Source organism: Macrosteles quadrilineatus, unplaced genomic scaffold (assembly GCF_028750875.1).
Source record: "Macrosteles quadrilineatus isolate MER2022 unplaced genomic scaffold, UCM_ALF_1.0 Scaffold_6__1_contigs__length_79288215, whole genome shotgun sequence".
Taxonomy (NCBI): Eukaryota; Metazoa; Arthropoda; class Insecta; order Hemiptera; family Cicadellidae; genus Macrosteles; species Macrosteles quadrilineatus.
In genome coordinates, this window is record NW_026542599.1 from 79,035,413 (window position 1) to 79,052,952 (window position 17,540).

The 17,540-nt window shown below is 33.3% G+C and overlaps 1 protein-coding gene across 1 annotated transcript in view; it reads left to right on the plus strand.

Annotated features, from left to right (window-relative positions):
• The first annotated feature begins 2,255 nt into the window (after nt 1-2,255).
• LOC128997665 (uncharacterized protein K02A2.6-like) overlaps nt 2,256-17,540 on the plus strand; it is a 36,078-nt gene continuing 20,793 nt past the window's right edge. Inside the window, exons 1-2 of the mRNA XM_054423303.1 lie at nt 2,256-3,191; nt 3,256-3,393. Of these exons, the coding sequence (XP_054279278.1) occupies nt 2,256-3,191; nt 3,256-3,393 (1,074 nt within the window). The remainder of the gene's footprint in view (nt 3,192-3,255; nt 3,394-17,540) is intronic.

Here is a 17,540-nt window from a genome sequence, read left to right on the forward strand (position 1 = left end):
TACAAGTGTCACGGTTGTCAGAAAGTAGGTCATCTCAAGAAAGTGTGTAAAGCCAAGAAACCTTCTAGTTTCCATGGTAAAAAGTCGACACCTAGGATGGGGGTCCATCAAGTGGAGGAAGAGTTAGGCCTAGGCCTAGAAGTTCCAATGGCAGAGATAGGTCTGTACAACCTTAAATCAGGATCAGACAACGGCTATAAGGTAGGCCTAGTGGCTAATGATGTATATTTAGAAATGATTCTAGATACAGGCAGTGCCTTGACTATATGTCCTTCTGAGATATTTTATGAAAAATTTTCTAACCTCAAACTTAGGCCAGCAAATGTGAAACTTACTACTTATTCAGGTCATGATGTACCTGTTCTGGGACAAGTGAATGTCAATGTTAAATATAATAATCAGCAGGCGAGTTTGCCTTTGAAAGTAGTTAGTTTAGAAAGTAAGAGTCAGCCGATTCTGTTGGGGCGAAACTGGTTAGGCCAGTTGAGGTTAGATTGGCAAAATGTGTTTTCATGTAAAGCCACTGTGGATCACAGTTCTGATTTGGACATTGCTAAATTGAAGAGTAAATTTAAGTCAGTTTTTCAGCCTGGAACGGGCGAAATTAAGGGTGTTAAGGCTCATATTGTCTTAAAGGAGGGGACAGTCCCTAAGTTTTGTAAGGCGAGACCAGTGCCTTTTGCGTTAAGGGAGAAAGTTGAGAGTGAGTTGGACCGCATGGTTCAAGAGGATGTTGCGTACAGAGTTACTAATTCACAGTGGAGCACTCCACTTGTGGTTGTCCCTAAGCCTAATGGTGTTAGGCTTTGTGCCGATTATAAGATTACTCTTAATCAGTGTATTGAAATGGAACATTATCCGCTTCCACAGGCTCAAGATATTTTTGCAACTCTAGGCGGTTGCTCAGTTTTTAGCTGCCTTGATCTTTCAAATGCGTATCAGCAATTGGCGGTAGCGGATGAATCGCAACATCTGTTGACCCTAGCTACCCATAAGGGTCTGTATCGTTTAAAAAGGCTACCATATGGTTTGTCTTCAGCTCCTGCAATTTTTCAGTCAGCCATCGACCAAATTTTAACAGGTCTTCCAGGAACGGTGGCGTACTTAGATGACGTCTTAGTGGCGGCTCGCTCTAAGGAAGAGGGGCTTGCCCGTCTGGCGCAGGTGCTGCAACGCCTTGATGAGTTTGGTGTTCGAGTAAACCAACAAAAGTGTAAGTTTTTGCAATCTTCAAGCGAGTATTTAGGACATGTGATTACTCGAGATGGTCTCCGTCCACAAGAAAGTTTGTTAACTGCGCTGCGTAAAGCGCCTGAGCCTAGTACTAAGGAAGAGTTACGAGCCTATATTGGTCTAATAAATTATTATCATGCATTTATACCTAACCTGTCTGCTAGAATAAGCTGTTTTTATGACTTATTACATAAGGATCATCCATGGGTGTGGTCGGAGGTGTGTTCTAAGACTTTTCAGGAGAGTAAATCATGGGTGTTGGACTCAAGTTTGTTAGTTCACTATGATGTTAAAAAGCCCATAGTTCTGACGTGTGATGCGAGTCCCAGAGGGGTGGCTGCTGTTCTATCTCATCTTATCGATGAACAGGAAAGGCCAATTGCCTTCGCATCGAAAACGCTAAGTTCCAGTGAACGGAATTATTCCCAGTTACATCGGGAGGCTCTGGCTTTGATCTTTGGAGTCAAAAAGTTTCATAAGTATATATATGGACGACACTGTATTCTACAGACTGATCATCAGCCGTTGACGGCTATTTTTGGCTCTAAAAAGGGCGTTCCTAGTATGGCGGCAGCTAGGCTGCAGAGATGGGCCTTGATTCTATCAGCATATGATTTGGAGGTTAGGTACCGGAAGGGAGTGGATGTCCCTCACGCTGATGCGTTGTCTAGGTTACCCTTAGCAGAAGCGGAACCTATAGAGCTGGATGCTAATTTTGTTTCACATGTAGATGTGTGTACAGAAGTGATGAACAATTTCTGTGTTGTCAAGGACATTGCACCTATTACTGCCTTGCATATAAGTAAAATGACGGATAAGGATCCGATTCTTTCGAAGGTCCGAGATTTTGTGATGTACGGCTGGACGAGCTCTGTTGAGCCGGAACTAGCTATCTAAGGAAGAAGGACGAGTTGTCCGTGGAACAAGGTTGTTTGCTGTGGGGTTCTCGTGTAGTGATTCCAAAGAAACTGTATTCATCTGTGCTTCAAATGTTGCATGATCAACACCCGGGAGTTACGCGCATGAAGATGCTGGCGAGAAGTTATGTCTGGTGGCCAGGCATGGAAAAGTCGATTGAGGACGTAGTGGCTTCTTGTTCTGCTTGTCAGTTAACTAGGAATTCGGTACCTAAAGTACCGTTGCAGCAATGGCCTACAACATCAACTCGATGGCAGAGGATACACATTGACTTTGCGGAGGATCCAGAGTCGAGACAGCAACTTTTAGTTTTGATTGACACATACTCTAAATGGTTAGATGTATTTATCATGAGTTCCATGAATTCTTCCAAGGTGATTGAGAAACTCCGTACCTTGTTTTCATCGTATGGATTGCCTGTCGAACTGGTGTCGGACAACGGAAGATCTTTTACTAGTCAAGAGTTCAAAACCTTTTTGCATAACAACAATGTGAAGTTCACATTAACTCCCCCGTATCATGCGGCTTCAAATGGATCTGCAGAGAGAAGTGTTCAGGAGGTCAAGAAAAACCTTTTGCGTCAAGTGATTGAGGAACATCAGCGTTCTCAGCGTACCACTCTTCAAATGAAATTAGATAATTTCTTGTTTGCGTACCGCAACACTCCAAATACAGTTACTGGCTTAACCCCTGCAGAAATGTTCCTGTCTTGGAAGCCTCGTACTCAGTTGGTTATGTTAAAACCCAATCTCCAGTCATCCATTCATCAAAAACACAGGGAACAAAAAGATGCAGCTGATAGGCTTAGGGGAAGAAGCAGATTTTTCTCAGAAGGTCAGGCAGTCTATGTCAAAACTGTCCGAAATGAAAAGATATCTTGGGTTCCTGGCAAAATAATTCTAAAGAGAAGTCCGGTCACCTATCTGGTGAGTGTTATTGGTGGAAAACCCCGATTTTGTCATGCGGATCACTTGAGAGCTCGGTATGCAGAAGAGGAGGAGATTTTTGTATCACCCAAGGATCCCGTTGTATCACCCCAAGTACCCAAGCACCCCCGCCGGAGGATCGACCAACTAGTCCCATGATGATGTCACCTGTACCTAGGCCTACTACCAGTCCCAGGGAGAGCCTAGGGCAAGCCCAGCCTCAGCCAACTCCTGCGTCGCCGCTAGCACAGTGCAGCCCACCACCCTCGCTGAGGAAGTCTGCACGGACTGTGCGAAAGCCTCACAGGCTGGACTTGTAAAATTATTAATGAATAATGGGAAGAAGAAATTTTGGTTGCATTTTATTGAAAGTGAATTTATTTTATTTTGAAAGTTGAGTTAATTTTGAATTTATGATGTTGACTTTTTTTTATGGGGAAGACGAGTGTAGTAGAAGTCAGTATAGTTTCATATATGAACAGTCATAATTATTAGTAACGGAAGAGTTATTATGTTTTGCGGGGTGGCTGCACTGTGCACTGAGCCCTGAAGTGGGATGATTCGTCACGGCTCCTTCTTCTATGTCCACCAACGATAGTAAGTGGTTCTCTCTTAATTACTGTCCACTTTTCTTGTGTTCTAACGTAACGGTCAGGTTACGACAGTTTCCTAAGCCAAGTTCCTTCGAACCGTAAGATTAAATAAGACTTTTGCAACTGCAATAACAAATTATAAAAGAATATATATAGAAAAACGCTTTCACTCACCATATTTTATTTAGTAAAATGTAAGATATTTCTCTTGTGGGACTAAGATCATGATCAATAGCTGACGGGTTTGTAGCAGTTGATCAGATTTTGACAAAATAATTATTCTAAAGTTGCAGGAAATGCTGAGATCCTTCAAACTTATCATTAAGCATGTAATTATGTATATGTGTATATGTTCCGCAGTCATAAACAATTAATTTTACTTGCACGTACTACGTTTACAAAATTACAATAAAAAATGAATTTTAATAAAGTTTAATATTTGAATTAAATGATCACCAGGTTTTGAGAAGTGGTTTCAACAACTTCAACAAAATAATATTTTAAAGAAAATATTATTTTGGAATAAAAAGAACAGTTAATATGTACAATACTGTTGATTAAAAATCAAACATAATCACTTCAGTGGCGTATGATTAAAATAACCTCGATATCGTCATCAATCAGAAATAAAAATGGGAACGAGAGAATTGAAACCAACAGATCGTTATTTTATGGTTGATTAACATGTTTTTATCGGAAGTGATGCAAGTGAATTTCATTATTTTATAATGAAAGTGTGATGTTTCATTTTGAATTTATAAAACTGCTGTGCATGTTTTTTATCATAGGACACAAGGTACGGGTTTTAAATAGGTTTTCACATTATTTCAGGCTGGAACTAGTGGTTGTGGAATTATCACTTAGATAAAATTCATAGGTGATTTGGTGGAATTTGAACCCAGGACCTCAGGGACTGAAGTCCCGTGCTCTAACCAGTAGACCAGCTCGACCCCCTCTTCAGTTGGCAACAATTAAGATATTATTTTAATCAGTTGGTACCTGTATACACATGTAAGCAAGTGATAACTTACATAATGACAATTAAATGTTCTGAGTACAGCATTCAAATGTCACAAATGGTGATTTTTATTTGTAGGAGTAAAATTAAAACGTTTTCCCAATATTCAATATCTTTGCATGATAATTTTCATTGGAATGAAAATATTAAAAATGAATCTTTAGAGGATACATTTTAAACGAATATTGATAAAATCGGGACAAATTCATCCAATGTTAAATTTGTAGCTTTTAAAATAATTTAGAATCTCTAAAACTGTATGATGTAAGGATAAATTCTAAACCACACCAAATCAGAGGTCAGTTACTATTTTAGGGTAATGATTAACAATCTAAATATATTTCCAGTAAACTAAGCGAAATGAATCTGAAGTTAAATCTATTTTACTTGTCAAGTTCTAACCGATTTGCACCAGCTTGATTAAAATGTTCAAATTAACAGCAGCGATTGGAAAAATCGTCGTGCTTCATAAAACCGATGTTAGCCTGACAGAGAGTTTATTAAGTTTTAAAGCTTTGTGGTTTAATTAACTTGATATTTTGAGTAACTGTTAACGTGGTTGAAGTCATACTTTATCATCGCATGGTAATATGATTTAAGTTATAAACAAGAGGAGATACAAAAATCACTTACAGTTCTACCAAATATATGTAAAAATAATGGGTGAAGGAAAGATTACAAATAGTTTGCATCCTTTTTAAAAACCTTTAGTTTAAATATTTAATTACTGAATGTAATTGACAACACAAATGTTGTAAAATGGGATTTTTCTCTTTAATAAACCCCAAACTGTGACGCAATAGTTTTAAACGTCTACAAAACTAAGTTTTTTTTAATTTTACCTTGTTAAAAATTAAATTATATAGATGCAAGGAGTAAATTAACTTAGTTAAGTCTTAATGTTGGTGAGTCGGTGGCTCAGTTAGTAGCGTTACTGACTTCGGGCCCAAGACAGCGATGTCGTGGGTTCGGATCTTGGTAACTGTCTCTAAAATTTATCAGTGCAGTTCACCTTCGAACTGTACCGGCTCACCCCTTGCTTCACTGGATACGTAGGTATATACAGTCAATGGTTCCACGCAGAGATCTATGTGGACGGACAAATGCAAAGTTAAATAAAAGAGGTCGCCAACCTCTAAAAAAGACAAAATTCACCAGAGGACTGCATTTAAGTGTACATTAACTAAAAGTTTTGACGTTTTTAAATGGTTGTAATAAAGAAGTCGTTTTAATGTTTACTTTTTACAAAAGCTACCTTACTAACTTTGGCGTCAGAATTTACTATATTGCACTGGAACCTTAATGCGTAGTACGATATAATGAATGCGTTTTATAAAACAATTAGGGGATAAGTGTATTCCCCAAGACACAAAAATGTAACAAATATCAAAACCATAGCTAGAATTTTAGTATAGGTATTATTCTGGACCAAATATATTAAGATCCTAAAGGGTTCCAGATTTTTTTTGATCCTTAATTATCCTAAATAAAATCTAATGGTAGAAAAGTATAAACTTTCAAGAATATAAACATTAAACTCAAATTTATCTTGAGGCGCCAGTTTAGACAAGTCGAGCAATCAGTCTAAAGCTGTGGTATAATCTGCCTGTAGGCTGCATTGCATTGTGGGAAGATTGAAGAGGAAAAGATAATCCCAAAAGTTAGATCACTACTATTATGTTTACGCTAAAGGTTTTTTGTATACTTTTTTCTAAATATCGTGCAGAAAATTGACCCAACCTACTGGAAATAACACAGATTTTTGGGAATTTGAAAGTTAAATTAATTCCAATGATTCCGCGCAAAATTTTTAAATATACCGTTCATAGAATGAACTATTTTGAATATGTTTAACTCATTTTAAGTTCAACAAGATTTTGTTTGTCACGGTGAATCAAACTAGAAACACACAAATTTTAAGAGACTTGTTTTTCAATCATTTGTCTGTCTCCATTATACATGAGCAGTTTAGCACCTAACCTCTAATTTGTTTTTCTCGTTGTCTTGAGCGTTGCTTATATTACATGGAGATGGTCTTACATTTCTCTTTCTGAGTTTTCTTCCTCTACCTTAGATCGTTGCAAAAATACATGTGTTAAATATTTTTTTGACATAACTTTTGTTTGATCAAAAAATACACACGACATATTTGCATCATTCTTTATTTTTGTTCAGACATGCAGGGTGTCCCGGAACTCTCTACCAATATTTTAGGACGTTGTTCCTGAGTAAAGAACAAAATCTAAATATCATATTCAAATTGTCCGGAAGTCCTTAGTTACTCACACAGCCGCCATTTTTTCACTTATTATTTTTCTCTAAACTTTGCAAAAACATTTATGACAGTATACAAAACTACAAAAAAAATATGACAGTTTTTCAAGATCATAAAACAAAATGGCGGTCATTTAAAACTTTAATAAAATCAACGGTTTTTGATTAATTTAAGAAACAAAATATTAAATAGCTGCCATTTTGTTTTATGAATTTGTAAAATTGTCATACTTTTTTAGTTTTGCCTAGTTGTCATAAATGTTTGTGCAAAGTTTCAATTTTGTATTTTTAACTATTTTTTATAAAAAAATATGAATAAGTGAAAAAAATAGCAGCTTTGTGAGTAACTCAGGACTTCCGGGCAATTTAAATATGATATTTAGATATGTTTCTTACTCAGAAACAATGCCATAAAATATTGGTAAATATTCCGGGAAATCCTGTATTAAACACAGCTATTGGCAATACAAAATATCTAATAAACCATAGGAAATACTGTACTGTATAAATATAATCAGTGATATGTAAATTATTTACTTAACAACGGCTCGCTTCGTTCTTTAGAGCTGCAGTCAAAACTCCCTACGTGTTAAGGCTTAATTTGAGTTTAAAACGCATTAATGCGAGTCGACGATATTTTCTATGAATATACTGAATATAACTACGGCTAACGAAAGTCGTATATGAAATACTCTTGAACATATTGTGTAGGAGGTTTCTTTTCCGAGTCCCACCAACTTTAACTGTTAGGTTGGAAATCTAAAATGTTTCGAAAGTTAAGCTTTATAAATCTTGTTTTGGAATACATGTCAAAACTTCGGATGCACGAGTTATCTCGAAAATCTTCTTACTTGAAGAAACTCTTACACTTGAAAAAGTCACTCATTGAGACAAATCCGAGTTTCAATTTCGAAAGCAGAATTTATAAATTGAAGATGGTGTTAAATTATAACACAAGTTGTTTTAAGAGTCATATGATTGTTTGCAAAGTAAAAGCGAATTTAAACACTTCTGAGTTTCACTGAGAATGAATCACTCTTTTTCGTGCGATTCTAAATTAGTATTGGAGGTATTATTATTGTAGCATAAAATATTAAATAATTCAGTACATGTTATTCTCGTATCTAGTAATCAATAAGGAAATACTTAATGTTCCTATAAATAAATAATGGTAGCAATAGAAATTTTCCTTTTTTTAGAAACAATATTTATGGTAAATAATTTGGGATTAAAAATATGTGGAAGGTTTGAAAGCATTTCTTTCTACATTTCTTTACTAAAAAAAAAAAAAAAAAAACGGAGGACTTTATTTGAATTACAAGAAAACTACAAAGTTGATCGAAGATTTTACCCAGACATACCGTAGTTTTACATACTTAAAATCTATGTAATAAACATTGGAAATTGGTACTGAGAGCAAACAAATACTGATGTTATGTGCTCCCTCTCATTTTGTAAAACCCCTGTAAACCCATTAGGTATAACTAATGGCATAAATCCATTAAAAACCGTAGTTTAATTACTTTTAGAGTTAGCATAATGGGTTTGTTATCTGTAAGTTAATATTTTGTAAGGTATGCTGTGAATAAGTAAAATACACACCAATTTCAATGATAAATTGAGTGTTAAACATACTGTGTTCCTTATAATAGATTGTTTTATGAAAATTTCCGCTAAATCTATCTAAAAAGTTGAAAAAAATTAGTAAAATTATTAATGGAATAGTAAAAGCTTAATTTTCGTGTTCTTCAAACTAAATTACACAGATTCTTTATTTCGACCTCCATAGATTTACTGAAGGAATTTAAGGGCCACATGCTCTTTATGTTGTTCAACTTTCAACAAACAATGGTTTTGAAAGTCAAACTTTTCTAATAAAACCTAGTTCACCATCTTGAGAACGTCCCGTCGTTTCGTCTTTATTGTCAAAATTTACTTTGTAAATAACAGACCAGATGTTGGACAAATTGGCTTGGATTTGGCTTGGATTTGGATTGGAGTTGGATTTGGATATACAAATGGAGTTCATTGTTCCTAAATAACAAAAAATAAATTAAATAAGTTTTAGGAGCAACGAGGAGTTTTAATATACAGAGAATTTGTTATTAAGTCCTCAAAGTTTCTTATGCCAAAGTTTTTAATTTACTTACTTGATAAACTCTCACACTTTTTCAAAAGAATGATATTACACACTTTGATGAACAAAATTTCGTAATGGAACTATAGGATAAATTCCTTACTTCTGTTACTGGCTTTTTGGCCACTTAATTTATTATTTATTGCTGTGGCCTTACTGTTTTATATGAAAAATTGAACACCGTAGTTATGTAAATAATGGTAGGAAATTGTTCTATTGTATACCAAATCAAACCGTGAGTGCTTACTTGATGCAAATAAAAGAGTACATAGCTTTACAAGTACCTTCACTCAGAATAGGTTTATTGGGTTAGTTTTAAGACATAACTCATAAACGTGTGTTCATATGTTTCAAAGTTAGTCTACAATGCACAATTGTGGTCAGTTAAACCACAGTTTAGAGTGTGCGCTGGTTGTTGTGACCAGAGCTAGGCTTAGCATATTGTAATTCTGATATTGTTTATCATGAAATAATTTACCCAAAGTATTTTTTGGGCTATATACTTATATTTTTATGATTGCATATCCCATAAGTGACAGTTTTATTTTATAATAGTTTAGGGAACGTGGAACATTAATATTAAAGAGGCATGGTGGGATGGTAGACTTTTAAATTTTTTATCAATATTTTACATTTGAGTTCTAAATGAAATATTGAGTTTCGCTTACAACATATCTTATTGCAAAACTTAAAATAATTTGATTAGAATAAAAAATTCTGCTGTAACTGTTAACTTGAGACTAATTAGTAAGCTACATGATGAAACTGTGGAATTTTATAAAATAAATTGTATTCATGTAGGTTGATAATTGAATCGTAAAAATTTGGAAATAAAATGTAGAATGAATACACTGAATTGCCTTTAAAGAGCTGGTTGAGCCATGCATATAATATAAAAACGATTTTTTAATAAGTTACGTATGAAATAGTTATAAATAGATTAAACTAGTAACTTAAAAACAAAACCAGCATGTGCAGGTAGTAGTTTACTAGTTGGATCGATGCCTGTGATATACAATGCAAAAAGCCCGAGTGATAAGCTTGTTTACGTAACGTAGGATATCTCAAAAGAGAGCTCATCGGTTAAAAGGAACTGAAATATTTACCGTCCTTCGAGTAGGCTTTAGAGACCAACTCTTCTGAATGAATCTAATCCTAGTCTTTTAGGATTATTGTTGCATAAGCTAACAAACTTTATGAATTAAGTTTAAGTTGCAAATACGTGATAAGTTATGCAAACTGAAACAGAAATTGTTTATGGTTCGTTATTTTAAGGAGTCATAAAGGCATTTGTATCTAAAAGTTTTGAGTATATTAATAAAAAATAAAAAAATAAATAAACCAACGAGTTAAAAAGTACCATAATTTTCTATCCTTACTGAAAAAGACTAAGTACTTCATGGACATCAAATTAAACTGGTATACGCGTACTTTCTTAAATCTTGAAGCAACAGAAAGCAAACAAAAATTAACAAATATTCAACGTAGTAATTTGCAGTATATTCTCTAAACAATTTTCACGCACGGATGTTAATAACAGTAACGGTATGGAAAACTAATTACGTCACTGGCCTTAATATAATAAATATAATAACTATAACAACCTGATTGTTAGTTTTCCGACAGTTCCATTTAAATATTAATAAACGAAGTTTATGTTCGGACCAGTGACACTGGTTGTTTAAGTTTACGATCCATACTGGTTTATTGTAATATTTCTGCTTTCCTCTTACTCTCCACAATAATTTACGTGTAATAATAATTTATTCTGATTTTAAACATTGGATTGTATTAGTAAAAGTAATATTTAGTTGTTAGCTAGATTAAGAATTCGGTCGATTAAAAGCAGTGCATACATCAAAGTAAGCTATCCTTAAGTTATTTTAATGCGAAAGGAAATTGTTTTACCCCGGAAAACATATGTTTAAGTACTTTAATCTTACTAACTTAATTTAACGAACTCGAACTAATAGATCAGAACAGATTAACCCGTCTAGTCGTACCTGGATCTCAGCTCGAACTGAAGCATCGTCTTGCTCTCGTAGGAGAGGGGGCTTATCTCCAAACCCAGGTTCCAAAGGTCACTAATTGTCCTTCTACTCTACATTGTTCAAATAATAACTTAGGCTAATTCTCTTCTTATTTACAACAGAAATAATATAAAATGTGTTCTTGGAGGGAATTTAAAGAATATTACTTGATTTTCTGGAATATTTTCTCCCTTTAAAGTATTTTACTTTTCTTCAAATCGTGTATTATTTACGGTTTAAGTGATAGTTTAACAAAATATATAAACACGTTTCAAGTTATAAAAGATTTAGTAGTTAGGCTTTATAGTTAAATTTAAGTTATTTTAGTTTTTCATTGACATGAAAACTACTTAGAAAAGAAAACCACACGTAGTCAGTACCGTACTTTACCGTTGAAATAAACCCGAATATTCAATTTTATGAAGATTTAAAATTAAAAAAAACTTCAGTTATACTTTTTAAATTAACACGACGATGCTGTCATCTATCATAAATGACAAATGAACGACAGAAATGAATCTGACAGATCGTTATTCCATGGTTGATTATCATGCTATGATTGAGATTGATGAAGTGTCATTGTATTCCACTAGAATATTTAGGTGTTCATAAATTGATTGACATAGCACAGAATACTGACTATTTTAAGGTACGCAGTAATAGCTCATAAAAATTAATAGCTAAAAATATGAACATAAAAATATCCTCTTTCACAAAATTTAAAACATAGCGTATACAAGTAATGTTTGGAATATTTCACAGGATATCTTTAAAAATATAAACAATTAGGACACAGCGTAGAATATTTTAGAATTGTGTTATTAAAAAAAAAATATTTTTTTTATTATATGGTGTTTCTTAGGCGTGTTTTAATAATTAATTACACCTATAGAAATTTAAACTATTTTAAATTAATAAAAAACTCAATCAGTTTAAACATTTCCAGAACACTTAGTGAAATAAAACGCAAATATATTTTTACTCGTTAAATCGTAATAAATTGGATCTCGTTTGGAATATATTTCGAAATTAAGAGCAGAGATTGGGGAAACTGTAAATCTCTCATTAAAATGGACGGTAATCCAAAATAGAATTTGCAGATCATTGCTCTATGAAAAAATAGGGAACATATTAAATTTTTCTTATGATTCCAATTACTGTACTCTTTTAGACTGGATTATTGACTCAACTAATACTGGTGTGCATTGAAATGCTTATTTGATTTTTAAAGACATGTTCTACACAGTATTACAATTATGAGTTTAAAAGTAGAAGGATACTACAAATGTACATTTAAACTAAAATTAAATTGACTTTCTAATAATGTTGTATTACTCCAAACTATACAAAATATTGTGATGGAAATAAACTATAAATTATTATTTAGAATTCCTTTAGGTGTGTAAATCTTTTTCCTACACTTCTATCCAAATATTCACTGAAATATTCTTTATGTATTTCATAAAGAAGGTTACATAAGCATATCAGATCAGTAAACGTTACATTATATATCATTCGTTTTAACATTTGACACATTGGCATTTAATCAGCCAAACGCAACAAATTCAAATAAAGATTAATATATCCTCAGATGTTTACTTAATCCATTCAGTTTACTGAGCTATAAAAAGTTATATTTTAAATATATAAATTGATTTTAACTAATTAATATCGTTCTATAAGTTGTAAATTTATTCATAATTTGTCAGGAAATGTATAAAATGGAGTGTTTCAAACCTTACGTTCGTACGATTTGTGGTTTAGAAAAGTCAAGTAATCAGTCTAAAGCGGTGGTATGACTTGCCTGTAGGCTGAACTGCATTGTGGGAAGATTGAAGACGAAGATTCACAAAAGTTCTGTTATTTTATTGCGAAATGGTAGTTTTAATGGAAAATACCAAAGATACCTAACAGCCACAGGACACGAGGGAAAAGATGTGCATGTTTTAATACTTAACTCTATTAGCAAATTTCTCCACACCTTAAGGGGAACGGTAAGACCTGGAGCCGGAACCGATATACTTTTTCAGTTTGATTTTCCTAGAGACCAAAAAAACAATTTGTCCAAATTTGTATATATATCTATGTTTGTATATATATATATATATTAAATATTTAAGTGAATAAGTACAACTGAGCACCCTGAATATTATATTTTATAAAAAGAAGTGACATGTTTCGGACATTAGTCCATTTTCAAACTTCAAAATATATTAAACACTTAACTGTTGTTTATATTGTTTGTTTCTCTCTTCATAATGTAAGTAATTATTCGTATATTAATATATATATATATATACGCCCATGAACGTGATAAATTTATAGTAGTTTTTGTCCGATTTTGGTGAAATTTGGCCTCGAGATGTAGGGCAAGATAAACTTAAATGAGGTAGCGAACCAGCATGATCAGACCATGGGAACGACGTTTTGTGGGGGGCTTTATGGGGTAAAAGTTCGGTTCTCTCATTTTTTACCCCCAAAACATATAATTTATCAATTTCTCTCCAACAAAGTTTAAAGAGCTTAAAGAAACGTACAATATAGTATATTGAAGTGTGATTTTACGGTTATTGGCTACGTATAAAATTGAAAAAAAGTAGTTTTAAAACTTTCATGTTTCTTTATGGAGAACAAGTAAACTGATGTAGTTTGCTTATGTATGGATACATTTTGATCAATCTTTGCAAATTTACTCTCCATGATATAGCAGCAAACTGATGTACTCTTTAAACCGAATGCTATTTATAAACAAAAAATTGAAAATCAAATCAGGGAAATGGAAATTTGCTTAGTCTGTAGGTTAGCTGTGGTGGGGGTATATTTCATCTAGTTCGTGTAGCCTATATGAACGTAGTAGCATATAATAAATAAACACCTATATATTTGACACGTCTTGCCGCTTGGCTCTTACTTAGTCATGGTGAAAAGTATAAACTAAGAACCAACTCCAAACTCGAGTCGAGGAGAAAAGTTTTCGCTTAAGGTTTCTATGAAACCTTAACTGAGGTGAGTGTTTCAAACTTTTTAATGCGCTGCAAATGCTTCAGGTAATATATTAAAAGTTGGAGTGTTGAGCAACTAATCGAACCTTAATGCATAAAAAAAATCTTTTTCCGATAAAAGTTATCAATGAAGATTTTGTTCTCTTTTGTTAGTTATCGGTTTCGTGAGTAGGGAGATTTCAAAGACAGAGACAATTCTCTCAGCAAAAAATACATGGTTTTATTTCTTAGGTGAATCAATATCTGAATGAGGGCTTTTGGGACCACTGGCTTATGTCAAGTATAGTAAATACCTTTCCTGATTTAACAATCTCCACGAAATTTAAAATTTTATTTACGTAAAAAAACCATGAAAATAGTTTACATCTATTCATAATTTGTTTACCTCAAAACGATAAATGTTTTAACTAATCGGATTTGCATTGAGCACAAGTTTAATGACTTCATAAAAATAACTTTTTTTACATCAACGTCAAATTCAAAACTGAGTAAAACAAAAGATACCGCTTAAGGGCTTCCTGGCATTGGTCAAAGAGAATTTATGTTTCCTTGCAAAAGAACTGAAATCGGTTTATTAACTTGGGGCTTATTGGCAATTTATTTCCTTGTTTGTTTTGGACACTCTGGTAGGCTTTTTGACAGAAAGAAAAACACCGAACAGATTCAAAGCCATCTTTGCCCTAAAGCTATTTACCCATAGTACTTTTAATATATCTTTCCATGTTACATTTTTGTTTAACTTGATACAAAATAACGATTGGAGGAGAAAAACTTCCTAAATCGTAACATCTTATTGGGTATATATATATATATATATATATATATATATATATATATATATTGGTGTGATGGAAAATGGTAGTTTTTAAAAATATTTTGAAAAGAGAGAGCAAATTGGGTAGGTATTAACGATATTTATAAAAAAAAATTGCTCACGGGGTAAACATGTCTTAGAAACAAAGAAAAGATTAATTAATAAAGAGTCGTAGTATAAGGAGGTCCGGGGAAAAACTTTGCCACTCTTTTCTTCAAAATCAATTGGTGATTGGCTGGGTTTGAACCCATGCCCTCAAGGCCGAGGTCCCGGGTTCTACAACTAAACCAGGTTGCTCCTTAATGATTGGTCTGAACACATGCAACATGCAAAACAATCCAACTAGGATGATACAGAAAAACCAATGAAAAGTGTAAGAAAATAAATAGTTATAAAAATGAACATAATTACCAAATGTATATTTAATTACTTTCGAAAGCAATGTTTTAAATATTAATAGTTGATCATGGGTTTGTTGCATAAATTATCGGGTTGACAATACAGAATCATCCAAAAATAAGTTCACATAAACATTTAATTAGCCAAATGCTTAAACACTGGTTAATCACTTTGGTAAGTCACTTTAGTAAGTAGCTTTATGCTAAACTGTTAAATGAAAACACGGCATTGCTTTAAAACCATCTCATTAACGAATTGGCGTTCAGTTTAGCTACAAACCCAATTAAAAGTTAATTTGTATTCACTTATTACATATATTACCGTTGGTGAAAAGTAACTACTGTATTGCCATCAAAATGCTTTTGTGTTTAATGCTTATGTAAAACCAATAATGTTACTTGATCAACAAAATTTTTTTTATAAGTAAAATTTACTTTCCGTCAAAAGATATTGAAACAAAACATAATAAATAATGTAAAAAAAACTTAAAATGTTTAACTTAAACGGTACGCCCTAATGCTAGTGTCCCTTTGATGGGGATCGAGCTGGTCTAGTAGTTAAAGCGCGGGACTTCGGTTCCTGAGGCCCCGGGTTCAAATCCCACTAAATCATCAATGGATTTTATCCATGTGATAATGCCGCAACCCCTAGGTCTAGCCTGAAGTAATGTGAAAAGCAATTCCAGGCTCGTGCCTAGCGTCCTAGGACAAAAAATGATAGTGTCACTGTTTCAAGTTTGAGATCAAACCTGCTCCAGTGTATTCACCACAGAATGGTTCTGTCATGTTTATTTCAGGTCACGTCAGTCTTGTTGAACTGATTGGAGTGAAATGTAGGACTACATTTGTTTGTCTGATAGTTCAGAGGATATAAAGTTTGTTTTAAAACTGTGTAGAGGTTTCCAAATGTTAGTCACATTACTATTTTGTAAGATGACAGTAAAACTTGGATGGAATATTATAAGTATTTACATAAACACGTTCTAATATTGACTTGTTTTAACTTAGAAGTTGAATGAAATTGTGTTTTGATAAATAGTATATTTACACGTTTGTATCAAGTTTCATAAAAATTCGATCAGATGATAATCGTGGCCTCTAGTGAGATCGAAACGAAAGTGTAAATCGGTCCCGGGTTTAGGTTTACCGTGAGATCTACGATAATAGCTTATTCCATATATGGTAAATTTGTTTATGCAGTAAAAGTTGTTTAGTGAACTATATTAGGGTGTGTTGTTAGCCTAGTGGATAACGTCAGGAACTTCGGTGCGGGAGGGCCGGGTTCTATTCCCGCTACAACCTCAAACATTTATGGGTTTGGACCGCTTTCAATTAAACACGTTAAAATTCTACTGGATTTGAAAAACACTACTATTGTAAGATGACTACATTTCTGTAAACACAATAAACTCAAACGAACAATATTCATATTTGCATATCCTTGGAATACACAATGTCCTGGGTAATAAAAAGTTGACTTTAATGACTGCGTATTTCAGTGGGAATAACAGTGTAGTTTAAATGACATCTGGACACTCTCGAGTTATTTATCCTGGAAAGGAAATAATAAACTCACTGCAGACCCGGGAATATTACTCTTCCCGGTTATTCCAGAATATCTAAGTCTCTTTTTGTGGTCTTTATTCATATCTAAAACTGTTTAAGTTTATTATTACTTGGTAATTGTGTCATTTAAAAATTTTTGGTTGGATAAATTATGAAATTTTCCCGCCAAAAAAAACTCGTTAGCTTTTATGTAGAATAGTTTTGCGACAATTGACACTTATTACAATATTATTTTTTCCTAACCTTATAATTTCGATTTAGTTTTACCTCCTAGATTGCTCTTACGTGCGTGTCACATTCTTATTAGTTGTACGCTTTTGTGTTAATACGTTAAATATATACGTATATATTAAATATACGTTAAATATACGTTAAATATATGTTAGGTATACGTTAAATACTAGGAGATCGAAGTAATTGAAACACTTCTTTATATTAGGCAATTCAAAGAATTACATCTGTTTTACTACGTGATATGTTTCAGATTCACTAAATAGAATGATTAGAAATGGTATATACCTAAATCTATACTCACTAAAACGTAGTTGTGAATGCCTGGTACTTAGAAATGCCTGGTTATCGTAGAGGTATAATGTTTGGAGACTTTTAGATGAATTCTTTAACCCTCTTG